The 23,021-nt window shown below is 45.8% G+C and overlaps 1 protein-coding gene across 1 annotated transcript; it reads left to right on the forward strand.

The window, feature by feature from the left end:
• Nucleotides 1-1,048: 1,048 nt before the first annotated feature.
• LOC130132838 (transcription factor COE3-like) lies at nucleotides 1,049-20,478 on the forward strand. Its single transcript, XM_056301858.1, has 9 exons — nucleotides 1,049-1,772; nucleotides 2,049-2,205; nucleotides 2,525-2,588; nucleotides 3,030-3,085; nucleotides 4,879-4,952; nucleotides 6,713-6,781; nucleotides 15,850-15,923; nucleotides 19,744-19,874; nucleotides 20,383-20,478. The coding sequence occupies exons 1-9, from the start codon at nucleotides 1,642-1,644 to the stop codon at nucleotides 20,476-20,478; spliced, it is 852 nt and encodes a 283-aa protein (XP_056157833.1). The 5' UTR covers nucleotides 1,049-1,641.
• The last annotated feature ends 2,543 nt before the right edge of the window (nucleotides 20,479-23,021 follow it).

Raw genomic sequence — 23,021 nt, forward strand, 5'->3', positions numbered from 1 at the left:
GCTGCACACAAAAAAGGTCAGAGGACGTCAGATTTTTAAAGGGAAATGCGTTTTTCCAAGTGACTAATATGCTTAGGAGCTCGTATTCAAACCCTATCGATAGAGTTTGCGGTTATCATAATGATAAGATAATTAGGGACATAAAGTAAATTATACATGTGCAACCGACACAGAGCGAAATAAATGAAAACTCGTCAACTTCTCCTGAAATATGTCAACTATAAATAATAACATTTAATTTGTTTACAATGATATATATATATATATTCAAACTTGTGTTTTTATTGGAATAATATTTTTGAAAACTTTTTTTGAAAACAAACCTTTATGCCGGACACACAAAAAGCCTTTATGAAGAAAAAAAAAGAAAGAAAAAAAGAAAGTACAACACAATCATACAGAATTTTTCGGAAAACAAACGATGTGTCCATTGGTGAAATTTGATTGACGGCCTACTCGCGGGACTTTTGAGACGCTTTCGTTTACGCTCGTAAAAAAACAGTCGCACTCATGCACGCCGCACTACCCTACCGAACAAATACACAATAGCGCTGGAAAAACAAAAAAACAAAACAAAAGACAAAAAAAAACAAAAACATCAAAACACCGATTCCAACCATATTAAAGCCGGGTAACTCATCGCCAAATGTGCGTTGATTTGCGTGCACAGGCCGAGCGAAACCCCTCTCAAACTCTGACATTCTCCCCAAACAACCGTTCCCCTCCGCGGGTCTGGTGTGATGGTTACACCTCGCTGAATTGTCACATCATTAAAAAAACAAAACAAAAACAAAACAAAAAAATCAACTCACCACACATATGGGGGCCTAAAAGCACGAGGGAAAGTGGAGCGCATGTTCTCGGGTTGCTCGCGCCATAGGGCTGCGCTCGTATAGTGGAGCGCGCGCCGTTTGACAGGAACCGTCAGCGCTCCATATATGGTCAAAGCAACGCCCCGCCAGCGTCATATCGTGACAGAGCCTCTCCCGTGGGTTCAGAGTTTTGGCTCCCGGGAAAGATTTCAGTCCTCGGGGAAAGAGGGCTTAGTTTTGCATGTTCCCATCCATCCTGCACGACGCGAAAGGGCCCCTTATCCGCCTCTCCTGTGTACCAGGAACACCTCCACGGCGATCAGCCTTTTTTTTTTGCCTGCTGTTTGTCTTGGTGGAGAAGCGGCACCTTTTTCTCCAGGAGTGGTTTATTCAGCGAGAAGTCCTGAAGGTTTTGGATGCGGGGCGCTTCGGGGATGTCGGCACTTTGAGAGCATCACCCCCCGAACACAAACAACTGCCATCGATTTTTCTGTGAATAGCAAAACAAAGAAGGAACAATAGCAGCCAAAAAAAAAGAAAAAAAGAAAAAAGAAAAAAAATCGTGTCTATTGAACAATTCACTTTTTTTTCTTCTTCTTCTCCCCGGTCTGTGGATACCACTCTAACTAAGTACAGCACTTTGAGAATTGTTCACATCGTTGCAACGCAGGACGGACTGAGGAGGGAGGCAAGACCTGTGGACCGGGTTTTCCCTCGCAAGTCTGAATCGGCTCTCGCTACTTATCCCGCAAAACCCTGAAGGATAACCCCGTTTGGACGTTTATTTACCTAATTTCGCAGGAGGCTCCTTTCACGCAAATTGTCCTAAATGTTTGGGATTCAGGAAACTATACCGCGGGGTGGGACGACGATGAAGGAGGAACCGCTGGGTGGACTGAATTCGGTCCGCTCGTGGATGCACACAGCTGGGGTGGTGGATGCGAACACAGCCGCCCAAAGGTACGCATGCCAAATCATCTGATTTTCTCACGCATTCTTCATATCGACCCTCAATCCCCTCAATACTCTGTATCAATTACGGTCTCCCAATGCCTCCCCCTGCTCCGGCTTTCCCCCTTCTTTCATTACATCAGATTACCCTTATTGTGACAAATCAAGAAATCTGCCGTACTCTCAAACGTGCTTCTGCATCTCCACTGTTTTCATCAGCTCCATCATCTGCTATCCCCCGTGTCCGGTACTTAACCGAGATGGTCTCTTGTTTTCTCCCCGCAGCGGTGTCGGCTTGGCACGGGCACATTATGAAAAGCAGCCCCCTTCCAACCTCAGAAAATCCAATTTTTTCCATTTCGTCCTGGCGCTGTATGACAGGCAGGGTCAGCCTGTGGAGATCGAAAGGACAGCTTTTGTGGACTTTGTGGAGAAAGAAAAAGTAAGCCCCCGTTTGAGAATGCACCCATTTTCACAATCTGTGTAGTTTATGCACTATTACAATTATGCTCGTGTTCTTTGAGACGGCAATAGGGTTACCGGGGAGAGAGTCACGTGCACTATTGATTTTTAACTCAGCTCGTTGATGACAGAAAGCGGTGGCGTGAACTCCGGCTGACTCCCGTCCGCTTCCACCAACTAGGCATTTATCTTAAAACTGCAACCATGTCAACATACAGACAGGTTTCTTTTGGCGTTTTTTTTCTTTCTTTTTCTTTTCTTTGTTTTTTTTTTTTTTTACTAATCATTGTCTCCTGCAGGAACCAAACAGTGAAAAAACTAACAATGGGATACATTACAAACTACAGTTACTGTACAGCAATGGTGAGTAAAACAACTACTATTCTGTAAATATATAGACTGTTATCACTTTTTTAGCAATTAAAACGCAATAATAATAATAACAATGACGATGATGATGATGATGATGATGATACTGCTACTACTACTACAAATACTAATAATACTATTATTACTACTACTACTACTACTACTAATAATAATAATATAATAATGATAGTAATAATAATAACAGTAATAATAGGGGTAATAATAATATTAGTAATAATAATAATAATCGTTAGTAATTAATTTATAGATGTCAAAATACATTTTCATCTCCTTCTACTTTTGTTTGACATAATTCTCAACTTTAGTGAAACTGCATTATTTTCTTCCTGCGTCGCTGCAGCTTTGCATTAGCGTTCTAACCAGTAATGTCGTTTTCTTCTTCTTCTTCTTTCTTCTTCTTCTTCTTCTTCTCAGGGGTCAGAACAGAACAGGATCTTTACATACGGTTAATCGATTCAATGACGAAGCAGGTAAGCCACTGTCACTCTTGTCTCGTTGCTATAACAACAGCGTATGTGTTTATGTATGTAATATATGTATTTATGTGTAGTAGCACACTTGTGTAAATGTCGTCATGCTTTGTGCAAACTGTCAAACCGTCATCCTTGTATGACAGTGTGTGTACGTAGTATAAATTGCAGACGATACAAATAAAACTCAAATTAGCAGTGCTGCAAGTAGTACCGGAGACAGCTTTAACTGGGGCTGCTCACATCTGACCCTGTCAGATGCGCTGCGAGACTGCGAAGTCAGTTTGTCTTCCCTGGGCTTTATTGTGGTGCAACGTTAAATTGTGGACGATAGCGTGTTGTTGTTATTGGGACTTCGCGTGCGTAATGTCAGGGGTAAGAAAAAAATATATAGCCTACACACACACACACACACACACACACACACACACACACACACACACACACACACATATATATTATCTAATTTTATAATTTGTCCGCCATGAAAACACACGCGCGCGCGCACACACACACACACACACACTCCTCGAACGTGGCTTCAGCCTAACGCACACAGGTCAAGCAGTCACAATAGACACAATTACAAATCACGAAACACAACACAGGAGGCGACTTGTTTGGTTTGACTTGTGCAGCTATGCTTCTATCGTTAAACGGGGGGGTCTGATGGAGCCGCGGAGCCTGCATGGGGAACATTCCTGCGCGAATGATCCGACTCAATGACGCAGAACAAGCAGTTTATGGATTTCTGTTTCTACAGCTACAAATAGCGACATAAATCAAACCAATATAGATAATAGCCCGACCCCCCCTCCCCAAAACAAAACCCAAAACACACCAAACCAGCTAGGACAGCCTCACACCGCGAGCATGGTTAACACTGTCAAAAAAAAAGTGTCACTTGTTCCAAAGTCACGTGGTGAAAAAAGGGCACATACACACACACACACACACACACACACATATATATATATATATATATATATATATATATATATATATATATATATATATATATATATACGGTGCCTTTAAATGCTTTGAGTGTGTCATTAACAATGATGTGCATGCTTGCTATTGCATTTGGGTGCAGGTTGAGTCCTCAGACTGGGGGAAAGAGGGAGGGAGCGAGGAGCTGCACAACTGATAGCTCCACGCCATCTGTTTCAGCCAATGCTCAAAAATTACTCAACCGTACCGCCAGACACCGCTTTTTATCCACAGAAAGATCATTGTTAGCGGCTCAAAATAAACAACAGATTGCCCATTAACACTTTCCCCCAAATATCCCCAGATTATAAGCATATTGATGACACTTCTATTGGATCCTCCTCGTGAAACCCCCCCACCCCCACTCTCTCTCTCTCTCTCTCTCGCTCTCTCTCGCTCTCTCTGTAGTTCTTGCTTTCCCTTATATTCCATCTCCCTGAGCCACACAATATTAGTTGAAGTTTGGAAATTCGAAATTATTATTATTACTATAATATTATTATTATCATTGTCTATTTAATTGTTATATCATCATCATCATTAATATTAATAGCATTAGCATTAATAGTATTGGTGTTATTGTTTTTCAATGTGGCTCATTGCGATCACAATTTTCACAATCATGATTAGTTCTTGCACTCATTTAAGATATTGTGTTGGCAAGGCATCATGGATATGTGTGCATTTCACTGCTATCGTTTCTATTTGCCATTTGCATTTCTAATAACGATGTGTTGAATAACTGTGTTTCCCTCTCGTGTCTCAATTTATTCCCATGTCATTTCTCCCCCCCCCCAAAGGCGATAGTTTATGAGGGCCAAGACAAGAATCCTGAAATGTGCAGAGTTCTTCTCACTCACGAGATCATGTGCAGGTAAGCATTGTTTTCTTTTATCCGTCCGTTTTACAGATATATGCAAAAAAGATCCCTCGGAAACTTTTTCTTTCTTTTTTTGCACTCGTGCTGTGATGCAATAATCTAAATTTAGTTGACCGTCCTGTTTTCAAAGTCCTTCAACAGCATCAACCAGGGGCCTAATATCATGTAAAAGAAAAGTTTCATAGCTTAGTATGAAGTGTTATATGAGGCATAACATTGTCAAAGGGCCGTAATATCGTGCTATACCTCTCTTTTTGGACCGGGCAATAAACACATGAACAATGGGGGGGGGGGGAATCAATGACATGACTTCACACATGGTTACATCTTCTTTTCCACACCAACTCATACCACCATGCAGGCTTGCAAGAAACAGTGTGTTATCTTGATGTTATGTGTAGGGCTGTCGTGAAATCCCTCAGTTTTATGCCTGTCTCCTCCATCAGTCCTTTCTTTTTTTCCTCCCCTTTGGTCTATTAGCATAGAGTCAGTTCTCAGTCGATCCCACCTGTCATCAATGATCAGCCAGCCTTTTAGCGTCATTTAACCACATACATCTCAACCTCTCATGTTCCGCCGCTATTCAATGGTGTCACCGATACTAAAAAGGAAAAACGTCTCTTTTTTTGTGTGTGTGTGTGTGTGTGCGGTTGTTATTGTGGAGCTCAGCGTGAGCTTTGTGAACGCTGGATCCGGATAGTGTCGGTTAACCTCTCCTTTGTTGCACCGGTGCATTGTTCAAGTTGCTGGTTGGGAGCAAGTGCAGCACCGGAGCCGAGAATGATTTGTCTTTTTCCATGCATAAACTCATCACTCATGCTCCATTTACACATGCATCCATCACTTATTTTTGACACGTTGAATATGCCCCGCGCTTGAGAGGTAATATTTTTTTTTTTTTTGTGTCGCAGGGGAAGTGCATTTTGCTTGTGGAATGAAGAAAACTACTGTGAACTGCTGCCTATCATGAGACAAGAGGCATGCATGATAACAATGCTGTATAGGAATAATCCTCTCCGCACTACTCTTTAAGCTCTGTTATAACTCCAGCAGCTCATTATCTGTACAACTTATCTCGGCTATTGATACGGCGAAGAGGTGGAAGTGTGCAGTCGGTTGCCTCACTCTCAGCATTCGCTTTGGTTTCCACGCCATATGGCATTAATCAATCACATTCACACGTACACATGTACACGTTTCATCCTAAAGGGAGGCTGGCATGATTCATTTTTTGTTTTGTTTTTTTCCCAGTTTTTTTCCCCGTTTCAAGTTGCAATCAGAAGAAGTGGAGGCAGCGAGTGCTAGGCTTAAGGAGGAGATGGTTGAAACATGTGGTGGGAGATAGATTAGTGCTTCTGAGGCCATAATTGATAAATGCCCCGTAGAAATATTGGTTGAGGGTGGCACCTTGCATCTCCCTCAGAAATAGCAGCTTGGCAATTAGAGGTAAACAAAAGCTGAAAGCTGTGAAAAGTGACTCCCCTGCTTCCCGGCCCAGTCCCCACTCCCCTCCCCCTCCGACGCCACGCCAAAACAACACAACATGTTGTTTTCGCCATTTCTACCCGAAATCAGCATCAATGGGATGGATAGATGAAGTGGAGGAAATCTCACGGCTCCTTTTCTCTCTCTCTCTCTCTACTGCTTCAATACCCTCTGCAAAGCAACAAACACATGCTTTATTTTATTTATTTATCATGTTGGGGAAAAAAAAAGTTTTCTTTGGCCTGAAACACCCTGTCTTGTGTCCCTAGCCGATGCTGTGACAAGAAAAGCTGTGGAAACAGGAACGAGACTCCATCAGACCCTGTGATCATTGACAGGTAGGCCTCCCTCACCCGCGCCTGTGTCTGTTTGGTGTGTGTGAGTAACTGAGTAAGCGAGCGAGCGAGCGAGTGCATGAGATACTGACTGACCGACTGGCTGACTGACTGAGGTATTCGAATCGGTGATTGGATGAGCAAGCACATTGATCAGCCACTGTACAAGTGAGTCGGTGAAGGGAGCGATCCCTCTTGGCGTGCAAGGGTACCCAGGTGGGCCGGCCTCCACCTCGTGAACCCGCAGTGTGGGAACTGTGATTGCCTGTGTGTGTGAGTGGCTGCGGGGCATCTTTCCCAGGTACCCATGCTCTGAGGGGCGGTCACCACCTGGATAGGGTTTGTTGAATCGCAGGTGTCTCCATCACTGGAGGATCATGCTGGGAATACTCCTAATTAGCTGCAGAGAACTTCACATATATTTGGCTTGCTTCCCTTCTTTGTTTACAGCACCGATGCTTACACTGTCAATACTTGTTTTTCATTGACCGTCTCCCTCTTTGGAGCTTGGTGCGAGCTAGACGTTGCTAATGTTTTGTTTTTGGGGAAGGGATTGGTGTTTCCCCCGGTGGCTGCTTCGCTCTGAACCTACGGGGAGGTTGAAGATGCCGCTGTGATGTTACCTCCATCGCACCGCTTAGAAGTGAAAGTGAAAGCTCTCCTTTTAGACGCCAGCATTTGTCTCAGATTATTCATTGTGGCCGGTTCATTCTCCTCGGTCTGAATACGCTCGGGCGGAGGAAGGGGTGGATATGGGGGTGAGGTGGTGGTGGTGGTGGTGGGGAGGTGGGGGGGGGTGTATCCTCAGCGTCGATCTCAATGTAACTCTCACCACGTAGTAGGGCAAGACAGCAATGCTAATGTTTGACTAGCCTGAATCACTGTTTGCTTAGTGGAGAATGCCTGGTATCTGACAGAGGGGACAACTCTCTTATTAGTAATCAAATAGGGCTGAGCAGTTGTTGCCGCCACTCCACACCAGCGGCTTCTCATGCATCAGGAAGTAGGAGCCGGCTGCCCTGGGAGCCTGGATGGATTACCAGAGCTACTGCTGTCTGAACTCAATGCACACAGACACACACACACAGAGACACGCAAAGATACACACACAGGGTCGAGGACGCGGACATACGCATACACAGACAGACATGGAGAAGGACAAACACCCATACGTATGCGTGCACACATACACACACATACACACACCTAAGCTGCTTTCATATATGTTGTGTAGGTGGGTGGTTGTTTTTTACTGAGTGGGTCTGCCAAAATGTATTGGCCAGCTCCACCGATTAGTTATGGGATGTGTAAATTAACATATAACTTGAGAAGTGTACTTTTTGTCCAATTTCCTCTTCTTTCATGTTGGCTTTGTATCACTCCTGTTGCTTCTTACTGCGTAGAGTTTCACACACTATTGTTCTTCAATCTATGGGACAAAACATGTAACATAAGCACAATAAGCAAAATGAATGCATTGAGAATTAAAGTCAAGCAGAGGGGTGGGAAAAAAAAAGAACAGGGGGAAAAAAGAAGCGGATGGATATTGTAAGCTCAACCGGCTCAGGGAAGGCTCAGATTTTCATTGTGACAAGTCTGAATAGGAGTAGAGTATCCTTTTCCCTTGCACAATGAGTGGCTCTGTTGAATCACAAAAGCATATGTTCCTCATTAGACCCTCCCATTGTCTCCATGTCGTAACTATGAGCCTGTCAGCTCACCCCAGCAGACCCACACTGCTTCCCAATGGCTGGAGGAGGCTTGCAGAGAGGCGCGGTTGTGAAAGACTGCAGGGTTTTAGCAAGACTTACTGACATGGTCACCACATAAAGCGGGCCTGCTACGTAAGACTATTTACTGCAATTACCTGACCAGTCCAGCTGCATGCACCGGTGTGCTTTTAGTTAAGGCCGGCATGTTTTACAGCCGTTTTTGTTACATCTGTCATTTTCTCATGCACATCATTAGAGGCACCTGTGCTCTGCGCTTGCTGCGGGCAGAAACTGATTATTTCCAATTGGGTAGAACATAGTTGAGTGACATAAACCAAGAGGAGAGTTTTGATTGTTGAATCAGGCATGTCTCATCTGTCTACAATTACAGTATAAAAAGCGGCGAGAGCACAGCCATATTTCCTAAAGAAACAGTAGCGTGGCCGAACCTTAAGAAACAGATTTGGAGTGAATCATTGATGGCGTTCATTCCCTGTAACATTTTCCCAGATGGTATGAGGGGAAAGCGCACACAGCTAGCTGGCATCTAGCAAGACATTAACTGGCGTTCCCATGGATCTGGCATATCCAACGGAGTTTGGGAAACTTATCATTCCAAATGTGTCCTATTTTCCTGTGGTCAAGCCAGACATCTGTTTACCCTATTTTCTCTCAGAGTTTTTGATACAGATTTTCTCTCAGATTTTTTTTTTTGGGAGGAAGGATTCTCTTAAAAAAAAGGGAAAGGGTTGATTAATATAGGCCCAACAGCTGTCACAAAGTTTCAGCCCCGCTTGGTCTTTAAATATTTCAGAACTTACATTTGATGCCATTGCATTATTCATATTCGTATTCAGATGAAGAAAGGCTCCGTTTTCTGTTGTGTTTTTCTGTTTATATGTGCAGGAAAGGGAATTTCAATATCTCCCGGGAAAGCCTGTCCGTCTTTTGCTCTGTAAACGAAAAGTCTATTGTCTTTCAATGGAGGGAGCGTTGCACCCACCCACCTTCATCCTCTGCTCTAATCAGGAAATGAAAATGTTGGACACTAAGTTAGCTTTGGCAGAAACAAAAGAGACAATGATTCCATCGTTTCACCAACTGAACTCATATTGCTATGACTGCAGCACTTTGCACTCAGTCGTAATCTTATTTCCACCTTTATGAAACCAGCAGTTAGACGGATGTCACATCTGCAAGGCGCTGGCGCCTTAAAGCAAGCGGGGTTGTCGGTTTACTCCGACAGTGATTTGAGCGCGTGGAGTTATTGTGATGAGGGACCTATTATCCGAATAGCTGCTTTCCCCATTTACAGTGTGTGTTGAGTTTCGTGGATCGAAACATTACAGTATGTGTTGAGTTTCGGAGATCCAAACATGAGTAAAATTTGCGACGGAATCTCTCAGCCTGTTATCCGTCTCTGGTCTCTAACCATATTGACTTAAGTCTCCGCCTGTGTGGAGGTTTAGGTACGTTGTTCAAGCTCACACATGGATTTTGTAATAAGAAAGCGCACGCTGTTGAGAGAGGAGAGAAAATGACTCATTCTGCCTTGCAGAGGTCAAAGGTGAAACTGCACTGAGAGGATGCGGCAGATTATGCGATGGGAGCTGGGAGGGAGAGAATGAGCACTGCCAGCGTTTATGCCACCGATACATGAATTTTGAATTCAATGTATGTTCATACGGCTTAACATCCCATGTCAATTTACGCTACTATTCAGAAACAGAGACTCTTGACCACATCCAAACATGTCAGCTCCATTTATTCCGGCAGCTACGGCACTCCCTTTCACTTCCTGTCACAAAGGTCAAAGGGCACTGACCTCTGGAGTGCTGCCCAGCCACTGAATAATTCATGACATTGACTTGTTTTTCTCCTTGTTTTTCCTCTAGTCTTTTTTCTTTCCTTTTTTTTTTGGTCAGCACACATGGTTGTGCTGTGGGAGGCTTTTATTCATTTAGCTCATTTATAGAGGCCTCGCTGCACCTGTTCGTGTGTTAATGCAATTAAATTTTGGCCTAATGTAAATTTTGCTTAGCTTTCCGTTATGTCCCTCATTAGCGTGCCTGTATTTTCTAAATGACTTTGCGTTATCGTTCATTTATGGAACACCCACGAGGTCATTTCCCATAGTGCAATTCACTTGTTGTCAAGTTGTTTACCAGAGACAAAAGACTGTAGCTTCACACTGTCTCACATGCGGTTTGCCCAGCCTCCTCAGAAACAAATCGGAAAATTTGTGTGCTCCCATCTGGTTTTTGCAAAACCGTGATTACCTCCAAAAGCTGAACAAATGCCAGTATTTATAAGGTCAGGCCTTTATGTGGAAATGTGATGTAAATGAGAATCAGTGAAAGGGGACATTAAACAAAATTAAATTCTTTGTCTCCTTTAATGTCATTTACATTTTTGGCTAAGCCTCGGACTGTCAAAAAGGATTTCTGAAACCATTTTAATTGCACATCAGCGGTGGAAAGGAGGGCGTGTTTTTCGGTGAGTCACCGTCTTAATAAGGGAGGTCCGTCTAAGCAGAGCCCAAGTGACATGTTTTCGCTGCATCTACGGGACCCTGCTGGAGATGACACCGTTAAATAACGATGATTCCCCCCGTTTTAATCCTGCCGTCGATAAGTGAGGATGGTGTAATGGAAGGGTCAGGGAGGCGCGCTGCCTTGTTGTTCTGGACAGTTGACGGCTGCAGGTGCTCCGTCTGGATCTCCTGCATCACACTGTGGAAGAGTTGGACTTGAGCTGGATGTGGTTTTGAAGCTCTACAGTGAAGTCGATTAAAGCTATTACTCTTGTGTGGGAAACGCTCGCTCTTAGACACGCGCGCACGCGTACGTGCACACACACGCACGCACACACATGCCAACACACGCACCTTCTGTTCATGGCTCAACAACATTTCCATTTCAGCATTTTATTTACGGTTGTTTTTGGTGTAATTCATGTGACAGATGTGAGCTTTTGACACCCATTGAGAAATGGGAGAATAAACTGGCCACCCCTGCCTAGGCCGACGTGATGTTTGACTGATGCCTGTCTCCTCCCGAGCCAGGGAAGGAAGAGCAGGAAGTGTCGAGAGCGAAAGCTGTACTTGGCAGCTCTCCTTTGGCTTGCACATGCTGAAAAATGAAACCCAGACCCTCTCTGCAGCCCTGGAGCCAGAACCTCCTTCCCACTGCTCCAACATCCAGGATTGGGTAATACTGTTCACTAAGCAAAACATTACCTCAAATTATTCTCGCCCCGTTCTTTCTATTCCCTCCTCCCTCGTGTCGGTTTTTATCGCAGTTTGTAAATGTCAAGACACGTACAAAGACGCACAGTATAAATGATATTTTCCAAATTATGCTCTCATGTTTGGGTTCACATGAGTGGCGGCTGAACGTAACATGGTGCCTGGCGCTCCCGCGGGAGACCCACCTTGCTGGGCTAGGATTCCCCAGTGGCATCAGCTAATGGCAAGACTTGACAACAGCAGAGAAGCCGGGGGTGTTGTGTTTTACTAGCACTGAGCAGGGGTGATGACTTTAACATGTGTGCAAAGAAAGAAGGAGATGTTTGTGTGTGTGTGTGTGTGTGTGTGTGTGTGTGTGTGTGTGTGTGTGTGTGTGTGTGTGTGTGTGTGTGTGTGCGTGTGTGCATGTGTGTGAGCAAGAGTGAGCACACATTTGTGCATGCATGCAAATCTGTGTGTTTGCGTGTTTGTGTTGCTCACGCATATGTGTGTGCGTGTGGAGTGCTAAAGAGAGAGAAAGGGGGAGAGGAGAGAGAGGGGGGAGAGAGAGAGAGAGAGGGAGGGAGAGAGAGAGAGGGGTGCAGTACGAAAGAGTGGCACGGGCCAACAGAGCGACGGACTCGGCTCCAGCTTGACGGCAGTGAAAGACGAAACATGGTTCCACATGTGTTGAGAAAGAGCAGTCCATCTGTCCATGGAGACAGCCCCTCCCCCCTCTCCCCCCCCCTCTCTCTCCATCTCTCTCTCTCTCTCTCTCTGTCTCTCTCCCCCCTTTTCTACCCCCTCCCCATTCTCTACTCCCCTGGTTTTGCTGCTGACAGAAACAAGGCCAGAGCTGGGGTGATGGGATGAAGGCTGAGCCAAGAGCAACACTGGCCTTCATACACACACACACACACACACACACACACACACACGTACGCACGCACACACACACACACGCACACACACACTGGAGAGAAAAAAGTTATCAGATTATTTTTGTGTACGTTTTTTAATGTGCTGGCTGAAATTTACTGTCCTCACTTGCGCACACTGACAGAGGCGGAGTACCGCACTGATGTGATTTAACCCGGTTGCGGGGCAATATGTACCGATGATTTATTTTCCTATTATGAAAGAAAGCACTCCATTAAGAATTATTCACTTTCCTCGACACACTGCTGCAACAGGATCGCATGGTGAAAAATCCTACATTATTGAAATTAAAGCTAAACTAAATAAAACATGCTACGCTTGCTCAAATATTCAACAGCGCTCCTTTATAATTAAACTCTGTGGCTGTTTTGAAGATGTTGTTTGGTTTCTTAAAGCATTAATGACGCAAGAGCCTTTTTTTCTGAACAACCTCCGATTCTATGAATCACATTTAGGTCACTCCAACCCAATGTTTTTTCTAGACATTTCTTTTTGAGAAAGGGTCTCCTTTCTTTCTTTTGGCATGTTCTCACTCCCATTCAATCCTTATTAGGTTCCCCCTAATTGTCAAACAAACTGTTGGGTCAACCTCAGTCGTATCTGGCCGTAAAACAGCACATTAGGCCCCGGTGAGGGATATATGCGGTATTTCATCGGAGAGGGAGTAATGCTGGGGTTTTACGGTTAAGTACCAGTTCACGCCCACGCCATTTGTTTCGCATTAGAGTGGAGGTTTTGTAAATCAGATCAATATGTTCGCTGAGATGTGATTCCTTGTCGGGATCTCCTGAGTCGTTCTTTCCTCAAGTATTTTTCTTAGGGGACTGGTTGTCGATGCACCCCCCCCCTCGCCGCCGCCGCCTCCCTCCTATCCTTCCCTCCCTCCCTTGCGCTCTCTCTCTCTCTCTCTCTCTCTCTCTCTCTCTCTCTCTCTCTCTCTCTCTCTCTCTCTCTCTCCCTCTCTCTCTCTCTCGTTCGCCCCCTCCATCCACCGCCTCAATCTATTTCCATTTTCTGAATGTAGCAATTTGTAGTGTGACACGGACAAGATTAGGATGGGAAGCAGTCTGAAGATTTCCATCGGACATGGTCCTGCACCCGCTGGTGTGAGGTCACAGGACAAAGACGGGGGAATTCAGGGATAGGGTCATCAGTTACCTCTGGAGGGGGGTGGGTGGGAAACGAGCTGGTCCGCTAGCTGCTCCAGCGGCCCCAGGGGTGCCCGGGATGTATCGGCGGAGGAGCCCTGGAGAAAGAGTCCTGAACCGGTGTCATTTATTAAAACTGACAAGTTATTTCTAACTATAGCTCTGTTTTTATTGTTTTACAATGCTGTCATTTGGAACGGTGCACCCCCCCCCAACCAGGAACCCCAAACAAGTGATGAATGTATAGAGTGACCCGTTTTTTTTTTTTCCGCCGCGTGCACATCCTCAACGCGCATCGGGGACATTTGCGCTCTCGTTAAATGATGGTATTTATTATGTTCTGGTGTTTAAACAAAGCAAATATGTGGCTTTCATAAAGATCACGTACACGATAAGTCCAATGAAAATATTTCACCACTGACCAGCTTGCTCCAGGACATTTGTTTTGTAAATTAACAACAGCTTACAGTATGTATCTCGAGCTGACCTCCGTGTAATCAGTACCAGAAGTGGGTCTGCAGGCGAACATGCTGCGGTTGTACAGTAAGCATGCAAGCTGAAAGTAACGCCTTCGCTTCTCCGCTGGGTGAGCGAGCTGGGCTCCTCTTAAGTTTGCACCAAAAGGACTAACAGGAGAATCATACTAATGGTGTAGTATTTATTCACTGTTCGAACCCCCCTTCTGCATTGAGGGTCAGTGAGGTACCCTGCAACACCCCCAACACAATTTTTACAGCCTGCCCCAACTGGGGTAATGATATATGACAGAAATTTCCTTGTGCTGGTTCAGTGGCAAGAAAGGTCCTGGCTAGTCTATATCAATCCATCTGACTTATGTTCCCATGTCTTGAATTACCGCTTGATGGAAACCTGCTGCGGGCTCCTCTTGCCAATTGAAATCAGATCTCCTCCACAGCCTGGTGTGGTATTGATCCATATTCAACACCCGGGCTGCCGATCGATCAGTATTGATTTGCAATAAAAAACACTCCTCTGCTTGTTCAGCGCCGCGTTCGATACTTTCAAAAGGGGGGGGGGGTCGGAATTCTGCTTTTACCGTGCAGTGGCCAGCGGATATAAATATGGGAGGATATTTCATTTCATGAGGGTATGAACTAAGTGGCGAAACCTTGACCACACAGTTGTGTGCCATCGACGCTGGTGTGGACAATGATCCTCTCTAGTCATGTGAGACAAACCAATAAAAACGGTTTTACAGGATAACACTTGTATAAGAACTCATTTATTGAAGAAGACATGTCCATTTCTGAATTAGTGGCACATCTGCACTGCATTGGGGAACGCTAAAACTGTCATATCAAATCCATCTGAAAATTGAAAAGGAATGCTAAAAGTGTGGGATTGGCCATGTGCACTTTGGCTTGATTTCTGCATGTTAACACGATGACACGACTTCCTGGGGTTTTGTTATTAATTGGCCACTCTTTCTCTCCTTATCCCACCCTCACACTCAGATGTAGCCCCGGCCTCCCACACAGTGACCATTAGGGCCTAGTACAGCGCAAAGCACACTGGAGCAGCGCTGGGCGGCCCACTCACCTCCAGTCCAGATCCACTTTTCTCCGCGTCACATCTTAGTCCTAATCTCTCGGACTTCCTCCCTTCTGCCAAATAACCGTTCCCATCCAGCAGGTCCAGGCTCCGGCCCAGGCGGCTGACATCTGAAAGTTATTATCCCCAATCTCTGACATCCAGGAGTTTACAGTTATATAATGATGGGGAAAACCACATGTCCCCAGGGGCAGAAAACATTTTTGAGATGCCTCCCCATCTGTTTTGAGGGGAGCTGCCCATTTTGGGTCGAACCCCTAAACAGGGCAGAATGGCAGGCGGGGTTTTTTTTTTTTTTTTTTAATCTTTTATTTTCTACCATTCGAGCGAGCCAGTCTGGTAGTCATTATATGGTGTGATAAAGCAAATCCAATTGGGTCAGGTTCCCTCTTCCACACAGCGCTGGTGGCACCAGCTCTGCTTGCCTCGCTTCTTGTCCTGACTGTGTAAGTGCTGGTTGTTTGTTTGTCCTAGAGAGGCTGGGTTGGTGTGGGGTGGGGCGGGGGGAGCTAATGCAGGCCCGGGGGCCAGCCAGGTCGGAGGCGACGGTAAACCCGAGCTGCCTGGTGTAGCTGTGCTCCCTCGCTGCCGGCTCGGCCTTGTTTGGACTGCAGCTCCGGTTTGCTTTCTTAGAGGGAAGCTGAGCCCCTGTAATCACTGGGCCCTTCCCCCGGGTGGGGAGTATGGCCGGGACCAGAGGGAGTGATGACATAGGCCCACTGAGGCCTGGCCCGGTCCACCCCTGCTGCTCTTAGCATATTTATTTTCTCTTCTCGTTGCATGGTTTAAGTCACACCGTATTATGTTCGGACCCCATGCACGTGCAAAGGCACTCAGATGTGATGAGGTGCATGGCGTAAATCTGTAGGCTTTGTTTTCATTAATAACGCTGGGGATTAGTGACTTGCTGACCTCAGTGTAATCTTTATTAGTCCGTTAGCCATATCCTCTGGTTATGAGGCAGCCATAATTGATCTGATAGCAGAGACACAGGCGTGCATTGAGGGACAACAGAAGGTTAAGCCAGGGGTAAAACACAAACGGGACAACATTTTAAAACAAACCGGTTGCACACTTTTATCGAGTTACAACGGGGGCAGGTTATTTACGTGATGTCCCCAGGTTTATGTGGGTTTACGCGGGAGAGTTCAATTATTATAGATATTCAGATCTTTTAAGACCACCGTCTTTCTCCCTGGTCAACCCTTTGCAAAAAAAAAAATGTTTTATTCAGCATTGCTGTTCTGTTCTGTTTTGTTACGTTATTGAAATGGGTTGTCGATTCGAATAGAGTCAACCTGGTGGGCCAATCTCATCGTAGCCAGTGGAGAGTGAAAGCCATCTCTGCAGCATAGGCTCACCAGAACACACACAGAGATTGGACGAGGGGGGCAGAGAGAGAGAGTGCCTTCTCCAGATGGAGATCCCAGATAAGGGAGGGGGGTGGGGGGGCAATGTCCGGGCCCTTTTCCAGCGTTTCCATAATGGGAATCTACCCTGTGCTTGCTTATTAAGTTGTGCACACAAAGAGGAGTGAGGAGGGAGATGGAGAGCAGAGGAGATAAGGGCAGGCGGAGCGAGATGGACAACTCGCACGCCGTCACCTCTCTGTTGTAAGTGTCAAGCAGACCCTGCCGGAGAAATCACAGGTCACGGGGATAGGTGGTTGTCAAAGAGCCGTATTGATATGGGTGCTCTCCGGTTTTTTTTCTTTTTTCTTTTCTTCCTTACGTCGGCCAAGGCGCATGATAAGATTTGTTTTTGTTTTCCGCCGGCGAGGGAGAAGTACGATGTTCAGGTCAGGGAGGTCGGCTCTGGTGGGTCACGGGGTCGCAGCCCTTTTCGGTACCTGAGTAACCTCCCATCGCTAAGTCATTTCTCAGGCTCCCTGAGACGGAGGTGGCGGGGAGGGGAGCAGGTTTAGAGGGTGTGCAGGAGAGTGATCTATCAGCAGACATGCAGACAGCATGGCAGCTACCGCCGCTAAACAGAGTGAGACAGATAGGCAGAAGTCTCTCATACGTAACACCGGGAGCATTGAAGAGACAGCACTCAGTGTTATGGATGCTTGACATTGACCTCTCATCCAGAAACGGCGAATTTATCAACACTCAGGCACGGTGCCATATTTGTTTGTAAATTATTTACTCGACCGGATGAAATGCTGCTTTTAACATCCAACACCTGCCACTCTTGCATTTCGTGACTTAAAAAGAATATCATCTTCACGCGCCCCCCTTTCCCATAATTTTTTCCCCTTTTTCTACTCGTCACACTTAGTTTTCAGGTGATCATATTTTGAACAGTCAGTCACAACAGGGCCACATGCCATTACCTTTACAAAGAGAGTGAAAGGGGAAAAGCTGTGAAGCTTGCATTTTTCTCTACGCAAAAAAAAAAATTGGTGTACAGATAGGCCTGTCACTTTGTCAAACAACATTCAAGATCCTTTTTATTGTTACTCAGCCATCACCCCCCCCCCCATTCTCCTTCCTCTGTGGGAAAAAAGGGCTAGTCTACAAAGTGGCTTTTTGTCGTTTGAGAGAAGTAAACTTCATCAGGTCGACGGTGAGGTGTGCTTCACATGTCACTCAGTCGAGCTCTCTGCTAATGAAATGCTGCATACAGATTTCTGCCTGCGGGCTCAGGGGGATAAGACCGTGGTAACAGAATGAAACAAGCCCTGTCCCTTTCCTTTCCACTCACACACACGCACACACACACACACACACATGTACATGCACGCACATGCACACACACACATGCACATCCATGCAGCTGTATACACGCACACACACTTGCTGGAGAGCATCCATGTGAGGAGATCCAAATCTGCAATTTATTCAAATATTGATATTTCTACTTGTCAGGAGAAAGGTGCCTTGAAATTTCCTCTGAGTACTCCTGTCAAAAAAATAGCAGGAAATATGTCAGATAATTCATAAATGGAGTTCAGCGCTGCAGAGTCAGTTGGGAACAGCAAAAAATATATATGCTTGTCAATGAAGAATAGGAGCAATATTACAGAGCCTGCTACTCATTCTTCCATCATGTCAAGCAAACAGCCTTTGCAGGCCCATAAGTGTACGCTTCAGCCTGTCTGTGTATTTGTGTATATGCCTGTATGTTTGTATATGTCTCTTTGTATGTACATGTGTATGTATATTTACACGTATGTGTGTGTGTGTGTGTGTCTGTCTGTGTGTGTGTGTGTGTGTGTGTGCGTGCACCTTGGCTATGTTGTGACTCCTACTTAGATGTGTTTGTTATCTTTCTTCATCGAGACACCCCATTTCCCATCCTGAAGCAGCCAATGGGAGCGTGTTCTCTTTTGCAGAGGTCCGTAACCGGACGCTGGCCTCCATGTGGTTTGAATTAGGGCCCCCGAAGCTGTGAAGGACGCCTCGAATGACGTGAGGCACTTGCACACCAAATTCCAATCTGCTGAATGGTGGAGAAAAGAGCTCTCCGGGAATCCTCCGAGATTTTTTGGCTGGGGTCCGCTAGCGATTAAAACAGGGCGGAAACCAATAACTCAATGTATCGTGGCGAAACGTCCCATGAAATCTCTCAGCGCTCTGTCACACCCTTATGGAAGTCCAAATCAACTCTAACCCTCCGCTGATTACAATTTTCTCTGAACTGGGAAAAAAAAAATCTCTTAAAAAGCTCCTGTTGTTCTGCATCTCCGTCCACTGAATATAAGTTTAGACACTCTGAGCAGACAAGTCGCGCTCTCTGTTTGCTGCCTTTGTTTTGACAGACGCAGTGTATGCTTTCTGATGATGCATTGGTTGACCACATTGTGCCAAGGCGAGACAGAAAAGGACTCCCCATATCTCCTGTGGTCATGTGATGCCATAGTTCATAGCTGTTGACGAGATGCGGTTTGGCACAGCTTGGGACCCATCTGGGAGATGCAGATACCCAGACAGGGGAAGTATTTCACAGTAATGCATCTGCGTGCTTGAAGAGCTATTTAGCATATGCTGCTATAAGGGAGAATTTGCCTTGCCGTTGCCAGCTGCAGATTAGGGTTCATTTCCCCAAAAAATCCAATGGACCAGCTGATCCATGGTCAAAAATGGCTAACGGTGACCAAAAAAAAAAAACCAAATTATGTTTTCGATGAATGCTTGCCGCTCGTTTCCATTATTAACCTAATACAAGATTTAATTTCGTAATACGCCGCAATTACAAAAAAAAAGAAGCACTCTCCGATTCACCTCTCCTTGTCAGCGATAATAACGCTGCAGGATGCAGTTATAGTAGCGGCTATGCTGGCCAGTTTGTTTCTGTTAGCTCCAGCAGAAATCACAGCCCGTGCTGGTGCTCTAACTCAAGTGGCTGATGTGTTAGGCCATCCAGGGCATGGCAGGCGGTTGACAGTCCATGTAGCCTGTCTACCCACAGGACATCTCCACACAGTGTGTCCACAGTGGGGCCAGTCCTGTCATCTGGGCCCCACTATGGACCGCTGCACTGCTGACAGTGAGAGGGTAAACGTTTACCACCTCAATCCCCCATTAACTCTGTGAAGGCGCTTCGATCCTTTGTGAAAATAATGATATTGATTGGAGCTGGGCTCTACAAACGAAACGCTTGCAACTAAAAGAGGGATGGGCTCTTGCATTAGAATATGGGATTTTCGAGGATAAAAGTGTTTGGATCTTGTTATATCTTTTCCTCTCCTTTCTCTCTCCCTCTCTCTCTCTCTCTCCCAGTCTCTTCTTGCCTCCTGCATTTTTATGTGCGTGCGTGTAGTGCGGGAGCCGGCGCGTCTCTTAAGATTACCCTCCTATCCCCACAATCAAACAACAAATGACAACATCATTGCTCAGGCCTTTCAAAAAATACGACACAAAAAGTGGGTTGTAGCTACATTAACTTGCAACAACCCCCTAATAGACCCTTGTGGGTTCTGTACCTCCCCCTCCCCCTACTCTTCCTCTCTCCTCTCTTCCCTCTGCTGGGCTGTCACACATCCACACCCCCACCCCCTCACAGAGCGGGCCTCCGAGCCTCGGCGGAGATCAGGAGCTCCCTGTCGGAGGTGCTTTGTCACGTAGCCCAGGGAGCGTGGAACTCACCCAGAGCTGTTGAACAAACACAAGCGCAGGGGCTGTCAATAGCAGCTCTGCAAACTAATTGCCTGTCAAATGAACCGCCCTCGTTAAGCTGCCCACACACATACACGTGCGCACACACGCTCAAACACACACACACACACACACACACACACTAGTGTGCATGAGCAAGAACTCATGCAGCCATATGTGCAGGTGTATACACACACACACAGACACACACACACTCGCACACACAGACGATTTGATTCAAAGCGTAGGGATACCTTGTTAGAAGAAAAGACACACGAGTAGCACTTGTCTGTTTGCCACCTTGTTTCTGCCGTCGTTACCGGTGTGTGCAGTGCAGTGACCGTGAGATTGCCTTTTTGTTATTATTAAGGGAAACACAGCATTGTACGATGTAGCTGATGTAATTCAAACACATCCCACAAGCCCCCACAGTATATCAGCCGCCCTTATTTTTCACGTTTTAAAGACCGCTCATTAGACGGTAGCAGAGCTCTCCATACGCCAAATGTTATTGTTTTTTGTGTTTGTTTTGCCTTTTTTTTGTTTTTTTTTTGTTGTTGTTGCTGTAGTCATTAGGCGGTAGCAGTGTAGTGCCCAGCGCCTTGTCCGGGTGCCTGTAACAGTGCTGTCGGATTGACACAGCTGGGGAGAGCAGCTTGAGGCTGCATGCTCAGGAATACACAGGGGTGTTCAAAGCCCCTCTCTGAATCCTGATCAGAGCGCTGCCCCGGCCAACTGATGGCCTATTAAATATACATGCGCAAGGTCAGAGCTGGAGGTCCCGGCTTCCTCCCAGCCATGTGCACTTAAGCGGAAGGGCTGGGCAACAATAAAAACTCCTCTCGCTCCAGTGAGCTCTCCCCTGACACCCTCACCTCCAGTGTGTACGTCAAGTACAGCGCTCACCTAGCGCTATATTACAACCGCCTTTGTGAAAAGGCCAAATGATGCATTTTTTACACAGTTATTATATATTTATATTCAATAACACGACGGACCGCTCCAGCGTCTATCGGTCTTGTCTTCCTGTTTTTTTTTTTTTGTTTGGGGTTTTTTTTCGCCACCATCGTTGATAAATACCTCTAGTTAACACAAGTTCACATAGTCTGAACCCCCCCCCCCCCACCCGCCCTCCACCCCCTGCCCCCCGTCTGCTCTCTCTGGAGTCTACCTCTGAGAGAGTTACGAAGGAAGAAGAGAGAGCCCCATAATGGCCAGTCATGATTAACATATTCAGAGTGACACTCTCTCCGTGTTCGTTCGTTAAGCCTGGTCTGTCTGACTAATGAACTGGAGCGGCAGTTTATCAATTAACCCAGCACTGAGCCATTTGTGAAGGGGATAACACTCTCGCTGGGTGTTACGGTGATCCAGTTTGGTGCCCTTTCACCTCCGACGAGCGTCCCAACGAGACGGCGCACCGCGACAATGACAGCAAGATACACAAGACCGCAATTGGCTGTGGCCGCTAAACGGGATTTGAGGCCTGTTGTTTGCCGGCCAACAGGAGTGGAAAGGGTGCGGATTGATTTGGTAACAGGATCATGTGGCAAGGTTTCTCGCGAGCCAACGTTGGGGGTTTCAGTGTTCAGCGAGTCAGCATAGATCATAGCAAACAACTTAGTGCTGTCTCTATTAGGACAAGCCCTCCCCTGCCATTATCGGTTCCCCCCACCGCTCCGTCCTCCATTTCACATTGTTTGTGTTCATTAAGACATGGGTGACCTGCCTTATCCACACATCACACCCCACTCTCAAGAGTAATTGCGATGGTCTCGCCGAGGATAATGTGGTTTAAACTCAGCATAGCCTGTCTATTAGGAGAGACATGATGGCGACCACAAATAATAAAGAACTATTTATTCCTCTCTTTGTGACGCTAACTAGGTAACATATCAAGCCAGCACCGCTAAGGGTCTCTCTTACTGTCAGTTATGGCACCCTTCATCCATTCCCAGTGGCCCCCCCACTCGACATCCCTCCTCTTCATTTTCTACATGAGCTTGGTCATAAATGTACACACACCTCATATATATTTGATAGTTAATATTTATCCCTGCCAGGGAAGTGCACTTTACATGTGGTAACATACGATTACCTGCAATTCTTATGGCAAAGAAACAAAATCGATACGGATATATAATTCATGACGGAGGGGCTATCAGTTTTTATGGTTCTCTATCCAGGCTCATTAAAGTTTTATCGTAATTGACTGCAACCGAGAGTTTTTAAGGCATGTTTCTCCCTCACTTTCTACCTTTAATAATTAAGTAAAGTTTAATTGGTTGTATTTTGAAGGACCCCATGGATGATAAGAGTCTTCAAAATCCAGAATCATAAATAATAGAGAGTAATTTGTTATGCATTAACTTGTCAGTTTGTTCATTTGTTAAGGCAGAAAAGTATGCCCCCCCCCCACCCCCACCCTCCCCCGGAATCACATTCCCCCAAAAATCAAATAACTCGCTCGACCCTTCAAAAAATGCCTTTTTATGTCATTCATTGCTCTGTTAATATAGTGACATGACGCTGTCACTCAAATCGCTC

The sequence above is a fragment of the Lampris incognitus genome, unplaced genomic scaffold (assembly GCF_029633865.1).
Source record: "Lampris incognitus isolate fLamInc1 unplaced genomic scaffold, fLamInc1.hap2 scaffold_185, whole genome shotgun sequence".
Lineage (NCBI taxonomy): Eukaryota > Metazoa > Chordata > Actinopteri > Lampriformes > Lampridae > Lampris > Lampris incognitus.